The sequence below is a fragment of the Hippoglossus hippoglossus genome, chromosome 22 (assembly GCF_009819705.1).
Source record: "Hippoglossus hippoglossus isolate fHipHip1 chromosome 22, fHipHip1.pri, whole genome shotgun sequence".
NCBI classification, from domain to species: domain Eukaryota; kingdom Metazoa; phylum Chordata; class Actinopteri; order Pleuronectiformes; family Pleuronectidae; genus Hippoglossus; species Hippoglossus hippoglossus.
Genome location: NC_047172.1, coordinates 10,951,901 through 10,966,152, shown reverse-complemented (window position 1 = coordinate 10,966,152; position 14,252 = coordinate 10,951,901). Strand labels below are relative to the sequence as shown.

Here is a 14,252-nt window from a genome sequence, read left to right as displayed (position 1 = left end):
CACAGTAGCACACAATGGCATATGTACATACTACATGTTTGACTCGTGTTCTTCATAAGCTGGGTGTTTTTCCCCCAGAGGTCTGAGTGTAGAACACTTGTATTTGACTTGTAGCTTCTGTTGTTTGCTATGATCACAGTTTATCATTCACAAGCTGCAAACTGAAAGCCCCAAAGATAATGAGGAACTATTTTTTCCACCACCCTCTCTCCAGTTCTACATCAGTTGGCTGGTTCATTCACTAGAGTGGTTTAGAGACACTCGAAGTGATCTTAATGGATTTATTATTATTTTGTTTCGTGACCACTAAGCTGTGAATTAAATCTCACAACAGAAGTGTTGTTGTTTATTTTCCGTGAGTCACTCAGCGGCGGAACTCTTGTTATAGTCGACGTTTCAGCAGGGGCACAATTCGTCGCCGCACTTTGCCGACAGGCTCGCATATTCTCGCATGAATGGAAAGATATTAGCGGTAAAAGCCTCGAGCCAGGAATGAAAAGTGGATGCGGACATTTCCCGAATTAACGTCCGTCCGTGGATTTAACGTGGAGACGCTTCTCCCTGTTTTCAGCCTCGCTGTGTTTCTGTTTGTTTGTGTGTAGAGCGGGAGCCAAGTAGCTGCTAGCCTCAAGCTAACAGTCAGTAAGGCTAGGTAGCGTTAGCCTGCCGAGCTAGTCAGCCCTGCTCCATCAACACAGAGCCACAGCAGAGCCAACATGATGGAAACTATCCTCGACCTCCCGGTGGAGAAGAAGATCTTTTATGCTGTTCTGGGCTTTTCGTGGACAGTGTATCTGTGGGAGGCGTATCTGTCTTACAGACAGGTGAGTCCACCGTTACTGTGGGGATCATGTGTGTGTTTGAGTTCAACTTTAACATGTAAAAAACCAGCAGACAATAAAAAATAAAATAAACCAGTGACATAGTTAAACGATGGTAGCGTGTGATATTTGATGTGACAGGCAGCTCTTGGAAACAGGAAGGAAATTGTATTAAACATTTACATAACGGCTGTTACATTAAGTATTTTATTATGGTTGTAAAAGGCCTCTCTGTTGTGCATTATCTTCTCACAACTATCTTTTGAGGAGTATGTTCTGTTATCTACCTCAGTAAATATTATATCAGTGAATAATAGAATCTCAAACTAAACAAGAATAAAAACAATGCTAATATAAAGGTGCAAATGAGCATTGATAAATATGAGTTTGTTGTTATTCTACAGCATGTACAGCTCTCTACTATCTTAATTGCACAACTGACTTCTTTTTGGTTTTGGTTGTTGAAGCCAGTGAAATGCAGCTGAGGAAGAACATGATGCAGACAAGTCTCAATGAAAAGTCAGAATCAGTATCAACTTTATTGGTCAATCATGTCAACACAAACAGATGTAGTCTAGTTTTCAGTAGCTCTTAATGTAGATGAGACGATGCAGACAATAGGTTTACTGGAGAGGAAAAATCCAGCTACACACGGCTGAAACAAAAAGCTAAGACATACACGTATATGTAAATGATTGTTGTATCCGATTAGCATAGAGAGTTTGACCGAAACAAAAATTAACCTGAGAACAAATTTGTCTGTGACAGGAAGTTGGGTGACTAAAACATCTCATTTGATTTGATGGGCATCATTGTCTTGCTGTTGAAACAGGTTTTAGAAAAGCAACACAGGTCAAATAAGTTGGAGCATACACCCAGACAAAAGAAACTGAGAATGATGAGAAATACAACATTAGGTATTTTAGTGTCAATGTAATGATTCTTAAGGGCATTTTATCTGTTAGGTCTCCTGTTGCCTGATACTTGACAACGTCTGAATTCAACAAAGGACTGTGTCTGAAATACTGTTTCCCCTTGTTTGTACTGTGATAACCTGTTAACTATGTACTTACACTGGATTGATCTGCTCTACAGAGGAGGATATACAGATCAACAACACATGTACCGCAGGAGCTCGGGAAGATCATGGATTCTGCAACATTTGAGAAGTCACGTCTTTATCAGCTGGATAAAAGCAACTTCAGCTTTTGGTCTGGACTCTACTCCGAGACTGAGGGGACGGTACGAACATGCAGTAGATTGAATTACACAGATCATTCAGTGATAGTAATTCTACCATTTGATCATACAAGTGGATTGACCTTCAGTGCCAAAAAGAAGGATGGGACAAAGGGATCAACTTAAAATTAGAAATGTTTGATTGGTTTTCTTTGTTTTTTTTATAGTTGATCCTGCTCCTTGGTGGAATCCCGTTTCTGTGGGGCGCCGCTTGCTCTGTGACAAGTCGCATTGGATTTGGTTCAGAGTACGAGATCACCCAGTCCCTCGTGTTCCTGATGCTTGCCACCCTCTTCAGCGCCATAACTGGACTTCCCTGGAGTTTGTACAACACATTTGTCATTGAGGAGAAGCACGGCTTTAACCAGCAGGTATGGTGACTGAACAGCACTCACTCAAATCTGTCAGTTTGTAGTTTCCTGCCTCCTGCAGACACATTGTCATCCTCTTACAGTCTTCAAATCGACAGTGGAAATAGTTAATTTACCCCTGTTTAGATTTTGGCAAAAAAGACAGTTTGAAACAAGATAAATGTGAAGATGGATATAAAAGAATGAATACATTTTTCTAAAATAATTCTATATATGCCACAGTGAAAGTTTGTCATTTCTAGAATCTGTCATAAATTATATGAAATCAAGCAGACAGTGGCAGCTTATAACTGCAAACTTAAAATATAAGCCCCTTTAAAACCCAGGCTGCCATCAGTGATAACTACAAACACAGACATCCTCCTGACAGATCCCTCTCTCTTTCTGTTTTTATTCATATTAATGTCTGCTCTTCCCCTCAGACGTTGGGGTTCTTCCTCAGAGACGCTGTGAAGAAGTTCGCTGTGACCCAGTGTATCCTGCTGCCTGTGACCTCACTGCTCCTGTACATCATCAAGATAGGGGGCGACTACTTTTTCATCTACGCCTGGCTCTTCACCCTGGCTGTCTCTCTGGTTAGTGCCATGTTCTCCTCGCCAGCACGTGATACAATGTGTGAACGTGTAGAAAAACGTGTAAGCACCACTCATTCTTTATGATACATCTCCTCTTCTCCTTGGATCTTAGGTACTTGTCACCATCTATGCTGACTACATTGCTCCGCTGTTCGACAAGTTCACTTTGCTGCCCGAGGGAGAGTTAAAGACGGACATTGAGGTTATGGCCAAGAGTATAAGCTTCCCCCTCACTAAGGTTTATGTCGTAGAAGGTAAAGTAATAAGTTGCATATGTATTTATGTTTTAAAGATACGTTGAGCCGTTCTACCAGATTGTTACAGGTACAGCATTTCTTAACTGTTTTGAATGTCGTGTTTTCAGGTTCCAAGCGGTCATCGCACAGCAATGCATACTTCTATGGGTTCTTCAAGAACAAACGCATCGTGCTGTTTGACACTCTTCTGGAGGACTACTCTCCTCTCAACAAGTCTGGAGAGACACAGCCTGAGCAGCCAGAGAGTGACGAGTCATCTGGTGAAGCCAAAGCCAAGCTCAAGGTGACACAGCCATGATGAAAGATCATATTGCTCTGATATAACCAGAATTCATCTGGTTGACACAACCTGAAAGTCAAATTCAATTGTTTGTCGACCACACTTTTCCTAATTTGAATTTGATCAGTCAAGACTGTGTCTTAAATGTTATTAGTAGTGATGATGATGAATTATCTTTCAGTGGAATCAGGTTTGTCTTTCTCATTTAAATATTTTCACAGAACAAGAAACAAGGCTGCAACAACCCAGAGATCCTCGCAGTGCTGGGTCATGAGCTCGGTCACTGGAAGCTCGGTCACACTGTAAAGAATATGATCATCAGTCAGGTCGGGATCTCATGAATTTTCATATTTAATTTTACTGACTGCACCAAGAGCATGACGTTGACCTCTATACAAATTGACCAAATGTAGACATAAACAAAGAAAAGCATTAAGTCAATAACCTCTGCTGACTCTTGTTCCTGCAGATGAATTCCTTCCTGTGCTTCTCCCTATTCGCTGTTCTGATTGGACGTAAGGAGCTGTTTGTAGCTTTTGGCTTCAATGACAGTCAACCCACATTAATAGGCTTGATGATTATCTTCCAGTTCATCTTCTCCCCGTACAACGAGGTGACTATGAGATTCATCAGTTAATCATCAGTTAAATTGCTTGTTTTTTTTTTAGAGTGTTTATTTATACATTTCATTATTTACAGATCTACTTCCTCACACTAATTAACTTTTGTCTTGTGTCTTTGCAGCTCCTGTCCTTCTGTCTTACGGTTTTGAGTCGCAGGTTTGAGTTCCAGGCAGATGCCTTTGCACAGGGCCTGGGCAAGGCCTCCGAGCTCTACTCTGCCCTCATCAAGCTCAACAAGGACAACCTGGGTTTCCCTGTGGCTGACTGGTTGTTCTCCATGTGGCACTACTCCCACCCTCCCCTCCTGGAGCGCCTCAGAGCACTGGGCAACGCCAAGCAGGACTGACGGGGCTGGAAGGGGGAGCGGCGCCCGCTGCCTCCTCCAAAGGGCCTCCGCAGACCGCTCCTGGCCCTGTGATGCATCCCGGTCTTTCTTTACCCACCTGCAGCCCCTCATCTTGTTTTATCTTCTTTCTCGTTTTTCCATTTTGCTCCCTTTAAACTTTGTTTTAAACAAAACCAAAACATATCAGCACAAGGCAGCCTAAAAGAAAAAATCAAACGCCTGTACTGAAGTCTCTGCTCTTTTCTCTAGAGACACAATGCGCTTGTAGAGAAATACTTCAGGGCAATGTGTGTTTTACAAATATATTGTCAGAGCACAATTTGCAGACAGTTCAGTTTTTGAAATAATACCTATAACTTTATTTTTTTTATCTTAAAATTAAGAAAAAAAAACTTGGATTTTCACTTGTAAAACAGTTTTTGGTGTGATAGTAGGAAGAAGGTTATAAAGCAGTATAACACAAATAAAACGGGGAACATGTGGTCAAGCTAGGTTTGCAGACGGATGACTTCTTATACAACCCATGACAATACTTTTTGCAAACACACAGGCCAGAATTTGATTTGTCCCTCAAGTGCAACTGTAAATTTTATTTAATTTTAATTTCAATGCATTGTCCCCAAGCAAGCTCAAGAGAACACGTGTTAATTCAGTCTTCAAATCCCCAGTTTTGTAAGAGGAATAATGTAGATACTTTATTACAGTAATACAATGTGAGTGCCTCTAATTGTTGCTGTTTGTTCAGAAAATGGAAACATTGTGAACAGCAGTGCAGAAGAAATTTTCATTTGAAATTCGGTTAGACTTGTGGTTTTTATTTTCTACATGCATTGGGGAGGGTCATTTTACTTTTTTCTAAAGCACTTGCTCGCCAACAAAGGGTGCAACCATACCTGTATATATGTAACTTTGATGAGTAGAGTATTGACGTATGAAGTGAATTGTGAAAAATGTTGAATGTGGATTGAAATTTTAAGTTGATAGCTGGTGTTTTTTATTTTCTTCTCTTGGATTTCGGGCCGGAGTGAGCACAGAGTTGCCTGGAAAGTAAAGTATTTATAGGCAACTTCAGGGACGGTGTCTGCGAGGTTCCTTTCACCAATAAGCCAGTGCTTGGTTTGTTCAAAGAGGGGACTGTATACTTCCTTTGCAGCATTGAATAAAGTTCTTCAAAGCATTTGTTGATCTGGGTGTTTTTTTTTTGATAGTTGTGAAAGTTAAATCGAGCTGTATTTGCAAGAATGTATTTTATAATGCAACACATTTAAATTTTTCTATGGAAATGTCAAATACACCATAATACTTTTGGTACTATTTTAGTTTGGAGTTATTCTTTCCAATTAAATGTGATATTGTTCCAATATTCTTCACATTATGTTTGACTTAAAAAATCTTTTTTTAAACTGATATAATAGCATAAAATAAGCCTTTATGTGCCCAATGAAATTTTCAGAGTAAGATTTCTTTCATTTGAATGTCATTATTTATCTCTGATTCATTTATTTCCTTCTAATACCTTTAATACTGCACATGTTGCTTATTTGTTAAATAGTTTCTTAATTTAAGTGAAAAACTATTTTAACAGCGTAATGGTACAGTCCCAAAGAACATGCGAGGTGAGATGTCCATTCTTTGAGACCATACCATTACCAAAATGGGGGACGAGTTTTTTTTTCTTCACGCCATACAACATTACTGTTTACATTCATACAAAGTCAAACGAAGCAGTGTGTGTATTTAAAAAAACCTCTTTCAAACACATTTTTATCTAACTAATATTAGTTTATTTTAAGGATTAACGTGCAGCTCGTGTCGTCGTCACACACCCCCGGTCTGTGCGAGTAATGGCGCCGCCCTGTGGCGTTGTTTAAGGACAAGGACACCGTCACTGTCAGTGTTGTTTTCACATGTGAGTCCAACATGGCGAGATTTCTGAGACCCAACGTCAGGACTTTCATCAGCTCTCAGCTCAGGATGTCGTCAGACCAGGTAAACACATGTTACACGCGAATAAACCGCTGCTTCGTGTGACTCAACAAACCTAAAATCCACCTTAATGGAGGCAGATAGACAACTGTTGACAGGATTACATGTCAGAGGGGGGTGGCGGTGATGTGGTTTGAGTGGGTTGTTCAGTCGGGCAGATGTGAAACAAGGACAACTATGAATTAACACGCTTTCACTTTAATCATATGAAGTTTAAGTGTAAATAAAATGCCAGTTCTTGCCCGAGAGGCCATTTTAATCAAAGTGAATCAGCCCTATGTTACGAAGCTTTTTTTGTTTTCAGCTCTTTATTGTCTTGTTTTTGCACAAAACAGTTTCCAGTGTGTTCCAAGTACCTCTGTGTCTGTCAACACCTGCCAAACAAGAAGCCTCCATTTTGAAATAAACACAATCTTGACCTTCACAGGGGAGTTCCTCACAACTATCTGGTCCAACTACTCTAATATCACAGATACATGTGTAAATATGATATTAAGGTAGTTGAACCCTGTTGAAACCACATAGAAATGTCTTAATAATAAATACCCAAGCGAGAAATTGACTTTAAAACTTTGTAATTTGATGCCCATGTCCTCTAAAGAGGTGCCCATGGAGTAAAATCATAACAAGGCTTCAACTCAGTACTGATTATTTGACACTCAACATTTTGTCTTTGGATTTGTCAGCTGGGTGAGCTGGGCAAAGGTGCCGGAAAAGGTGGTGGAGGTGGAGGGTCCATCAGAGAGGCAGGTGGAGCCATGGGGAAGAAGCAGGCCGCTGAGGAGGAGATGTACTTCAAGTGGGTATTTCTGTACTTTTAAAGCAAACTAATGTTGACAGGGGGACTTGGCTCTAGTTAACTCATAAGTCACCACATTTTCCTTTCATTGAGTTCTTCTCTTGCCGTCCTAATTTCCCTCCGTTCCCCTCGTTTGTTGTCTCTTCTCTGTTGTCACCTGTTGCTGTATCTATCCACACAAGGCGTAAAGAGAGGGAGCAGCTGGCCGCGTTGAGGCAGCACCACCAGGAAGAAATTGACCACCACAAAAAGGAGATCGAACGTCTGCAGTGTGATATCGACCGTCACAAGGGAAAGATCAGGAAGCTGAAGCACGACGACTGACTTCCCTCTCGCTAGAAATAACTCTTCTTGCTGCATGCGCCGTCTCACCGGGCCTGACATGAATGTGTGGTTGCCTGTTCTGTAAATGCTTGAAAGTTATTGAAGCTGTTCATTAAATGATTATTGTTTCAATTGCATGCTGAGATTTGAGTTGTATTCCTTGGGAAAAAGCCTTAAAACTGAAACACTTCAAATGGCAACATCAATGCATCTTGTGTGGTGAATAAATAAATTTGGAATGTAAACGGCATTGGAAGCTCTTATCTTTTATTGTTCTTTCAGAAAGGTCTATAATTTTATACATTGTGATTATTATTTTAGACAAATTACTAATTATTAGCTTAAGTTAACATTGCAAGTGTGAGGATTTGCTCCTTAGTGTTTTATGTCATTGCAAATTTAATATCTGTATGTTTTCAACTGTTGGTCAGACAAAACCTGCCGTCTGAAGACAGCACCTTGAACTCAAATCAACATTTTTCACAATTTTATGGTATTTTACAAACTTGCTAATTAATCATGAAAATAATGGACATATTGTTAACTGCTAAAACATGTCATTTTGCAGCCCTTCATATTTTACAAATGTAAGGGTACAAGACCTGAGTTTCTGGGACCTTGAGGTAGATGATAATTTCCCCTGTAATCCAGCCTTGAAGCAGAGAGGTCACATTTTATGTATTTCTATTTGGAATCATTAGTTTTATCTGCTCAGGAAGAGTTTGTGAGCCACAATATGCTGCTATGATATTAGTATTAGGTATGACATAACTGAGTATTAATATTAGCTGAATATTGGCAAACAGGAGACTATGCTTCAATAAGGATATGTACAGTGTATTATATAATATGCTAGAATATATGTTAGAAGTTTAAATCTAACAGCAGAAATTATACAGGAGGAAAATCTACATTACTCATCAAAAGAGCCTTAATTTATTCAAAATAAAAAATTGTTATTCGACATGTAACCAAACTCCTTCCATCCAACAGCAACTGTATTCATCAAGATGAATTTACATTTTATCCCTTAAAGTAATAAACATTGTAAATGGAAATAAGTTTTATGAAAGAAAAAATCAAACAGTACAATTACAGTAAACGTAAAATACAGAAAATGAGTGGCTAAAATGAAGGCAAATCGCAAACCAAATTGTAAATGTAGCAAAACTAATCAGTCGTGTATTTTATTATGTTTTTACTGTATATAAATGTTCATATATTTACAGATAGACTATGTGTGGAATCAGAAAGGAAAAAATTTAACTAATGGCAATTTGCTTGATAAAGAGTATTTTTGAACAGTAGATTTTTCCATTATAATCATTACATTAAAAATATATCGTGAAATCTTTCACACATAAAGTAAAAAATAAAAAACACCACGTCTCGCGAGAAGGAACTCATGTTGTCGTCACTTCCGCCTAACCCTGCTTTATACTCTGAGCAGCCCCGTGTCTCTTTCTTTCCGCTCATCATGGCGGACTGGTTCAGTAAGGTACGTAAACGTTGAGGATCAATTTCCTCCTTTTTGCCTTTAACGGCGAGTCTAGTCTTCTCCTTTACTCTCATACTGCGGGGGATAATCTCAGGTACACTTGGTGTAATCTTTGTCCTGCTTGGTGTTTGTTTTAATACTAGATTTTAACACGTTTGAGGCAGCTAGCTATAGCCGAGTGCCTCCATCATGGCAGCTTCCCTGACGAGTCAATGCTGTTAACAGATAATAGTTTCGCCTTATTGAATTAAAAATCACTGTAACCGTGTTAACATGCTTTGACGTTAATGCTAAGCTAACGATGCAGCTCCACCTGTAGTCTTGTGTCCATGCGGCCTTCAGAGCTCTTGGACGAAACGTGCATCTTATTGAATTTATTGTCAACACTGTAAAGCAGATACGTGCCTGAATAAAACTTACTCTCAATCTGTCTGATCTACCTGTTTCGAGTGTAACGACCATGAGAAAACTCACATGCACTACCATCTGAGACGCATGCAGCTGGATGTTGCCTCAACGGGTTTGTTCGTTTCAAATGCTTAACTTGTGTTTCCATCTCTCTTCAGGTCACAGAGTGGTGGTTGTGAGATGTGAGGGCATCCAAATCTCTGGCAACTTCTACCGTAGCAAGCGTAAGTCACGCAATTCCATTTTGGCTTTTTGAACATGCTTGTTGTCGATGATGATGATTTATCACTGTAATTCGAGTTTAAATGACCATGAGAGTACCTGACATGCACTACCATCTGAGACACATGCAGCTGGATGTTGCCTCAACGGGTTTGTTCATTTCAAATCCTTAACTTGTGTTTTCATCTCTCTTCAGGTCACAAAGTGGTGGTTGTGAGATGTGAGGGTATCCAAGTCTCTTTCTACCGTAACAAGCGTAAGTCAGGCAATTCCATTTTGGCTTTTTGAACATGCTTGTTGTCGATGATGATGATTTATCACTGTAATTCGAGTTTAAATGACCATGAGAATACCTGACATGCACTACCATCTGAGACACATTCAGCTGGATGATGCCTCAACGGGTTTGTTAATTTCAAATGCATAACTCCTGTTTTCATGTCTTCAGGTCACAAAGTGGTGGTTGTGAGATGTGAGGACATAAAATCTCTGGCAACTTCTACCGCAACAAGCGTAAGTCACACATTTCCATTTTTGCTTTTTGAACATGCTTGTTGTCGATGATGATGATTTATCACTGTAATTCGAGTTTAAATGACCATGAGAATACCTGACATGCACTACCATCTGAGACATCAGCAGTACCAGACTGAAGTAATGGTTTTCAATAAAGTACTTGTAACCGGTACTAAAGTATATCTGTACCTTGTGCCCATTTACAGTGAAGTACCTCTATTTCCTGCGTAATTGGATGAACACCAACCCCTCTCGTGGACCGTACCACTTCAGGGCTCCCAGCAGGATCTTCTGGAGGACAGTCAGAGGTGAACATCTAATTCATTATAAACTAGCCTTGGAAATTTGTAATCAACATAAGATGGTGCTCAATTTGCTGAGCTCTGGTGAAGTTCAGTGAAAATGCTCTGAATTTTAATGTGAAGTAATTTACGTTGTTTGCCTAGGTTGTTCCAGTTGTTGGTCTTAAACCCATTGAAAATTGAGGTCCTATATGAAAATGTTCTCCAAAGTCTACTCCAAGTGTTTAATAAGTTCAATCTTTACCTCTGGCATGCAGTGATGCTGACTCATTTATTTAAACTCTCCACTCGTGCCGACTTAGCAGCAAAGTCGAGGTGTCTGAATACTCCCCTACTTAGGTCGTCTGCATTTGTGCTTGGACAAATTTACGATTTGTAACGGCTGCCGTCGATAGTATTTTACATTTTATTGAACTTCAGTTTTTCTTTTTGCTATCAGGCATGATGCCCCACAAGACCAAGAGAGGTCAGGCTGCTCTGGAGAGGCTGAAAGTGTTTGACAGCATCCCCCCACCCTATGACAAGGTGATGAGCTGCAACAAAGAACCACATCCATATTCCCTATGGGCCACACATGGCTTCATCTCTGCTGTCTGTGATGTCAATCTAAATACCTTACCTACCTTGTTTGAGTTACCTTTGAAAATAAACAAATATCTGAGACATGCTGCCCGAGCAGTGTGTATTCAGGCCCCTTTTTTGTTTTATCTGACTTGTGAATTTTGTTCCACAGAGGAAGCGCATGGTCGTCCCAGCTGCTCTGAAGATTGTGTGCCTGAAGCCCACTCGCAAGGTGAGCCTTGAATATTATATATGTCAAATTGGCACAAATCAAAACGCTTTAGTTCACCTGCCACAACAGTTCCTACTTGACATTGATGAGATCTTTATTCCTAAACTGATCTATTGATGAGACAATTACGGATCTGATTACTGAGTTGAGTCTGGGACAAGTTGTGTTAAGTTGAAGCTTTGAACATTAATTTGTTAAATGCAATATCAATATTATATCTTAGGGAAATCAGTAATCTTTAGCATCTGCAGTAGTCATTTTAGAGCTGCTGGTCGTCTAAACCTAATTTGGTTGAGTTGGTGTTTGCAGATGTTAACTGTGTGAATCACTTCCTTTCCCCTCGTAGTACGCCCTCCTCGGCCGTCTGGCACATGAGGTCGGCTGGACGTACCAGGCCATCACAGCCACCCTGGAGGAGAAGAGAAAGGAGAAGGCCAAGCTCCGGTACTCCAAGAAAAAGACACTGGTCAAGCAGGCGGAAAAGAATGTTGAGGGGAAGATTTCAGCATATACAGCCGTTCTGAAACAGTATGGAGTCCTTGTCTGAACTGGGAGACAAGGACAGTGTCACTGTCTGTCGTTTTCTAATGAGTCCAACATGGCAAGATTTCTGAGGCCCAACATCAGGACTTTCATCAGCTCATGATGTCGTCAGGCATGTTGCCCCACAAGACTAAGAGGCCAGGCTGCTCTTGAGAAGCTGAAAGTGTTTGACGGCATCCTCCCGCCCTATGACAAGGTGATGAGCTGCAACAAAGAACCACACCTCCATATTACCTATGGGCCGCACATGGCTTCATCTCAGCTGTCTGTGATGTCAATCTAAATACCTTACCTACCTTGTTTGAGTTACCTTTGAAAATAAACAAATATCTGAGACATGCTGCCCGAGCAGTGTGTATTCAGGCTATTTTTCTTCTTTTATCTGACGTGTGAATTTTGTTCCACAGACGAAGCGTATGGTCGTCCCAGCTGCTCTGAAGATTGTGCGTCTGAAGCCCACTCGCAAGGTGAGCCTTGAATATTATATATGTAAAATTGGCACAAATCAAAACTCTTCATTTCATCTGCTACAACAGTTCCTACTTGACATTGATGAGATCTTTATTCCTAAACTGATCATCTATGATGAGACATTTCGGATCTGATTACTGAGTTGAGTCTGGGACAAGTTGTGTGTTAAGTTGAAGCTTTGAAAATAAACTCCAATCATTAAATGCAATAGCAAAATTATATTTTGGGGAAATCGGTATTCTTTAGCATCTGCAGTAGTAATTTTAGCGCTGCTGGTCATCTAAACCTAATTTGGTTGAGTTGGTGTTTGCAGATGTTAACTGTGAATCACTTCCTTTCTCCTCGTAGTACGCCCTCCTCGGCCGTCTGGCACATGATGTCGGCTGGAAGTACCAGGCCATCACAGCCACCCTGGAGGAGGAAAGGAGAAGGTCAAGCTCCGCTACTCCAAGAAAAAGACACTGGTCAAGCAGGCGGGAAAGAATGTCGAGGGCAAGATTGCAGCATACACTGCCGTGCCGAAACAGTATGGAGTCCTTGTCTGAACTGGGAGACAAGGACAGTGTCACTGTCTGTTGTTTTCTAATGTGAGTCCAACGTGGCAAGATTTCTGAGGCCCAACATCAGGACTTTCATCAGCTCAGGATGTCGTCAGGCATGTTGCCCCACAAGACTAAGAGGTCAGGCTGCTCTTGAGAAGCTGAAAGTGTTTGACAGCATCCCCCCGCCCTATGACAAGGTGATGAGCTGCAACAAAGAACCACACATCCATATTCTCTATGGGCCACACATGGCTTCATATCTGCTGTCTGTGATGTCAATCTAAATACCTTACCTACCTTGTTTGAGTTACCTTTGAAAATAAACAAATATCTGAGACGTGCTGCCCGAGCAGTGTGTATTCAGGCCCTTTTTCTTCTTTTATCTGACTTGTGAATTTTGTTCCACAGAGGAAGCGTATGATCGTCCCAGCTGCTCTGAAGATTGTGCGTCTGAAGCCCACTCGCAAGGTGAGCCTTGAATATTATATATGTAAAATTGGCACATCAAAACTCTTCATTTCATCTGCCACAACAGTTCCTACTTGACATTGATGAGATCTTTATTCCTAAACTGATCATCTATGATGAGACATTTCGGATCTGATTACTGAGTTGAGTCTGGGACAAGTTGTGTTAAGTTGAAGCTTTGAAAATAAACTCTGATCATTAAATGCTATATCAATATTATATCTTGGGGAAATCAGTATTCTTTAGCATCTGCAGTAATTTTAGAGCTGCTGGTTGTTCTAAACCTAATTTGGTTCAGTTTGTGTTAACTGTGAATCACTTCCTTTCCCCTCGTAGTACGCCCTCCTCGGCCGTCTGGCACATGAGTCGGCTGGAAGTACCAGGCCATCACAGCCACCCTGGAGGAGAAAAAGAAGGCTCTGCTACTGCAAGAAAAAGACACTGGTCAAGCTGACCAAGGTGGCAGAAAAGAATGTTGAGGGCAAGATTGCAGCATACACAGCCCTTCTGAAACAGTATGGAGTCCTTGTCTGAACTGGGAGACGAGGACTGTCAGTGTTTTCTAATGCGAGTTCAATAGCACCACCAGGAAGAAATTTTCCACCACAAAAAGGAGATCGAACGTCTCAAGGGAAAGATCAGGAAGCTGAAGCACGATGACTGACTTTGCTCTCGCTGACAGACACCTTTAGAAATAACTTTGTTGCGGCTGTAAATGCTTGAAAGTTATTAAAGCTGTTCAATAAATGATTGTTTCAATTGCATGCAGCGATGTGAGTTGTATTCCTTGGAACAACCTTAACACTGAAATACTTCAAATGGCAACATCAATGCATCTTGTGTGCTGTATGAATAAATTTGTAATATA

General features: G+C 40.6%; 4 protein-coding genes and 8 non-coding genes across 13 annotated transcripts; all 12 read left to right on the top strand.

Annotated features, from left to right (window-relative positions):
* Positions 1 to 281: 281 nt before the first annotated feature.
* Positions 282 to 5,689, top strand: zmpste24 (zinc metallopeptidase, STE24 homolog). The gene is made up of 9 exons (XM_034575976.1): positions 282 to 824; positions 1,917 to 2,063; positions 2,228 to 2,431; positions 2,854 to 3,006; positions 3,119 to 3,260; positions 3,371 to 3,546; positions 3,765 to 3,869; positions 4,013 to 4,156; positions 4,288 to 5,689. Exons 1-9 carry the CDS (start codon positions 717 to 719, stop codon positions 4,510 to 4,512), a joined length of 1,404 nt encoding a protein of 467 aa, XP_034431867.1. The 5' UTR covers positions 282 to 716; the 3' UTR covers positions 4,513 to 5,689.
* Positions 5,690 to 6,349: 660 nt separating this feature from the next.
* Positions 6,350 to 14,145, top strand: atp5if1b (ATP synthase inhibitory factor subunit 1b). Of its 2 annotated transcripts, XM_034575985.1 has the most exons (4): positions 6,350 to 6,501; positions 7,185 to 7,297; positions 7,480 to 7,626; positions 14,054 to 14,145. In XM_034575985.1, the coding sequence occupies exons 1-3, from the start codon at positions 6,433 to 6,435 to the stop codon at positions 7,619 to 7,621; spliced, it is 324 nt and encodes a 107-aa protein (XP_034431876.1). In that variant the 5' UTR covers positions 6,350 to 6,432; the 3' UTR covers positions 7,622 to 7,626; positions 14,054 to 14,145. The 2 variants fall into 2 exon arrangements, with proteins under 2 accessions (XP_034431876.1, XP_034431874.1); XM_034575983.1 differs by lacking the exon at positions 14,054 to 14,145 and having other exon boundaries at positions 7,480 to 7,868.
* On the top strand, positions 9,546 to 9,615 carry LOC117756872. Its single transcript, XR_004612936.1, has one exon. It is a non-coding gene; the product is annotated as a small nucleolar RNA Z195/SNORD33/SNORD32 family (small nucleolar RNA).
* On the top strand, positions 9,640 to 13,263 carry LOC117755847 (60S ribosomal protein L13a-like). Its single transcript, XM_034575979.1, has 6 exons — positions 9,640 to 9,751; positions 10,472 to 10,573; positions 11,007 to 11,092; positions 11,301 to 11,360; positions 11,707 to 11,951; positions 12,990 to 13,263. Exons 1-5 carry the CDS (start codon positions 9,655 to 9,657, stop codon positions 11,905 to 11,907), a joined length of 546 nt encoding a protein of 181 aa, XP_034431870.1. The 5' UTR covers positions 9,640 to 9,654; the 3' UTR covers positions 11,908 to 11,951; positions 12,990 to 13,263.
* Positions 9,792 to 9,875, top strand: LOC117756869. Its single transcript, XR_004612933.1, has one exon. It is a non-coding gene; the product is annotated as a small nucleolar RNA Z195/SNORD33/SNORD32 family (small nucleolar RNA).
* LOC117756868 lies at positions 10,046 to 10,129 on the top strand. The gene has a single exon (XR_004612932.1). It is a non-coding gene; the product is annotated as a small nucleolar RNA Z195/SNORD33/SNORD32 family (small nucleolar RNA).
* On the top strand, positions 10,303 to 10,386 carry LOC117756866. The gene has a single exon (XR_004612930.1). It is a non-coding gene; the product is annotated as a small nucleolar RNA Z195/SNORD33/SNORD32 family (small nucleolar RNA).
* LOC117756876 lies at positions 11,156 to 11,235 on the top strand. The gene has a single exon (XR_004612940.1). It is a non-coding gene; the product is annotated as a small nucleolar RNA SNORD34 (small nucleolar RNA).
* LOC117756883 lies at positions 11,438 to 11,507 on the top strand. The gene has a single exon (XR_004612947.1). It is a non-coding gene; the product is annotated as a small nucleolar RNA SNORD50 (small nucleolar RNA).
* On the top strand, positions 12,151 to 14,035 carry LOC117756515 (60S ribosomal protein L13a-like). Its single transcript, XM_034577062.1, has 6 exons — positions 12,151 to 12,171; positions 12,311 to 12,370; positions 12,723 to 12,866; positions 12,967 to 13,113; positions 13,325 to 13,384; positions 13,721 to 14,035. The coding sequence occupies exons 1-6, from the start codon at positions 12,151 to 12,153 to the stop codon at positions 13,916 to 13,918; spliced, it is 630 nt and encodes a 209-aa protein (XP_034432953.1). The 3' UTR covers positions 13,919 to 14,035.
* LOC117756875 lies at positions 12,165 to 12,244 on the top strand. The gene has a single exon (XR_004612939.1). It is a non-coding gene; the product is annotated as a small nucleolar RNA SNORD34 (small nucleolar RNA).
* LOC117756877 lies at positions 13,179 to 13,258 on the top strand. The gene has a single exon (XR_004612941.1). It is a non-coding gene; the product is annotated as a small nucleolar RNA SNORD34 (small nucleolar RNA).
* Positions 14,146 to 14,252: the final 107 nt, after the last annotated feature.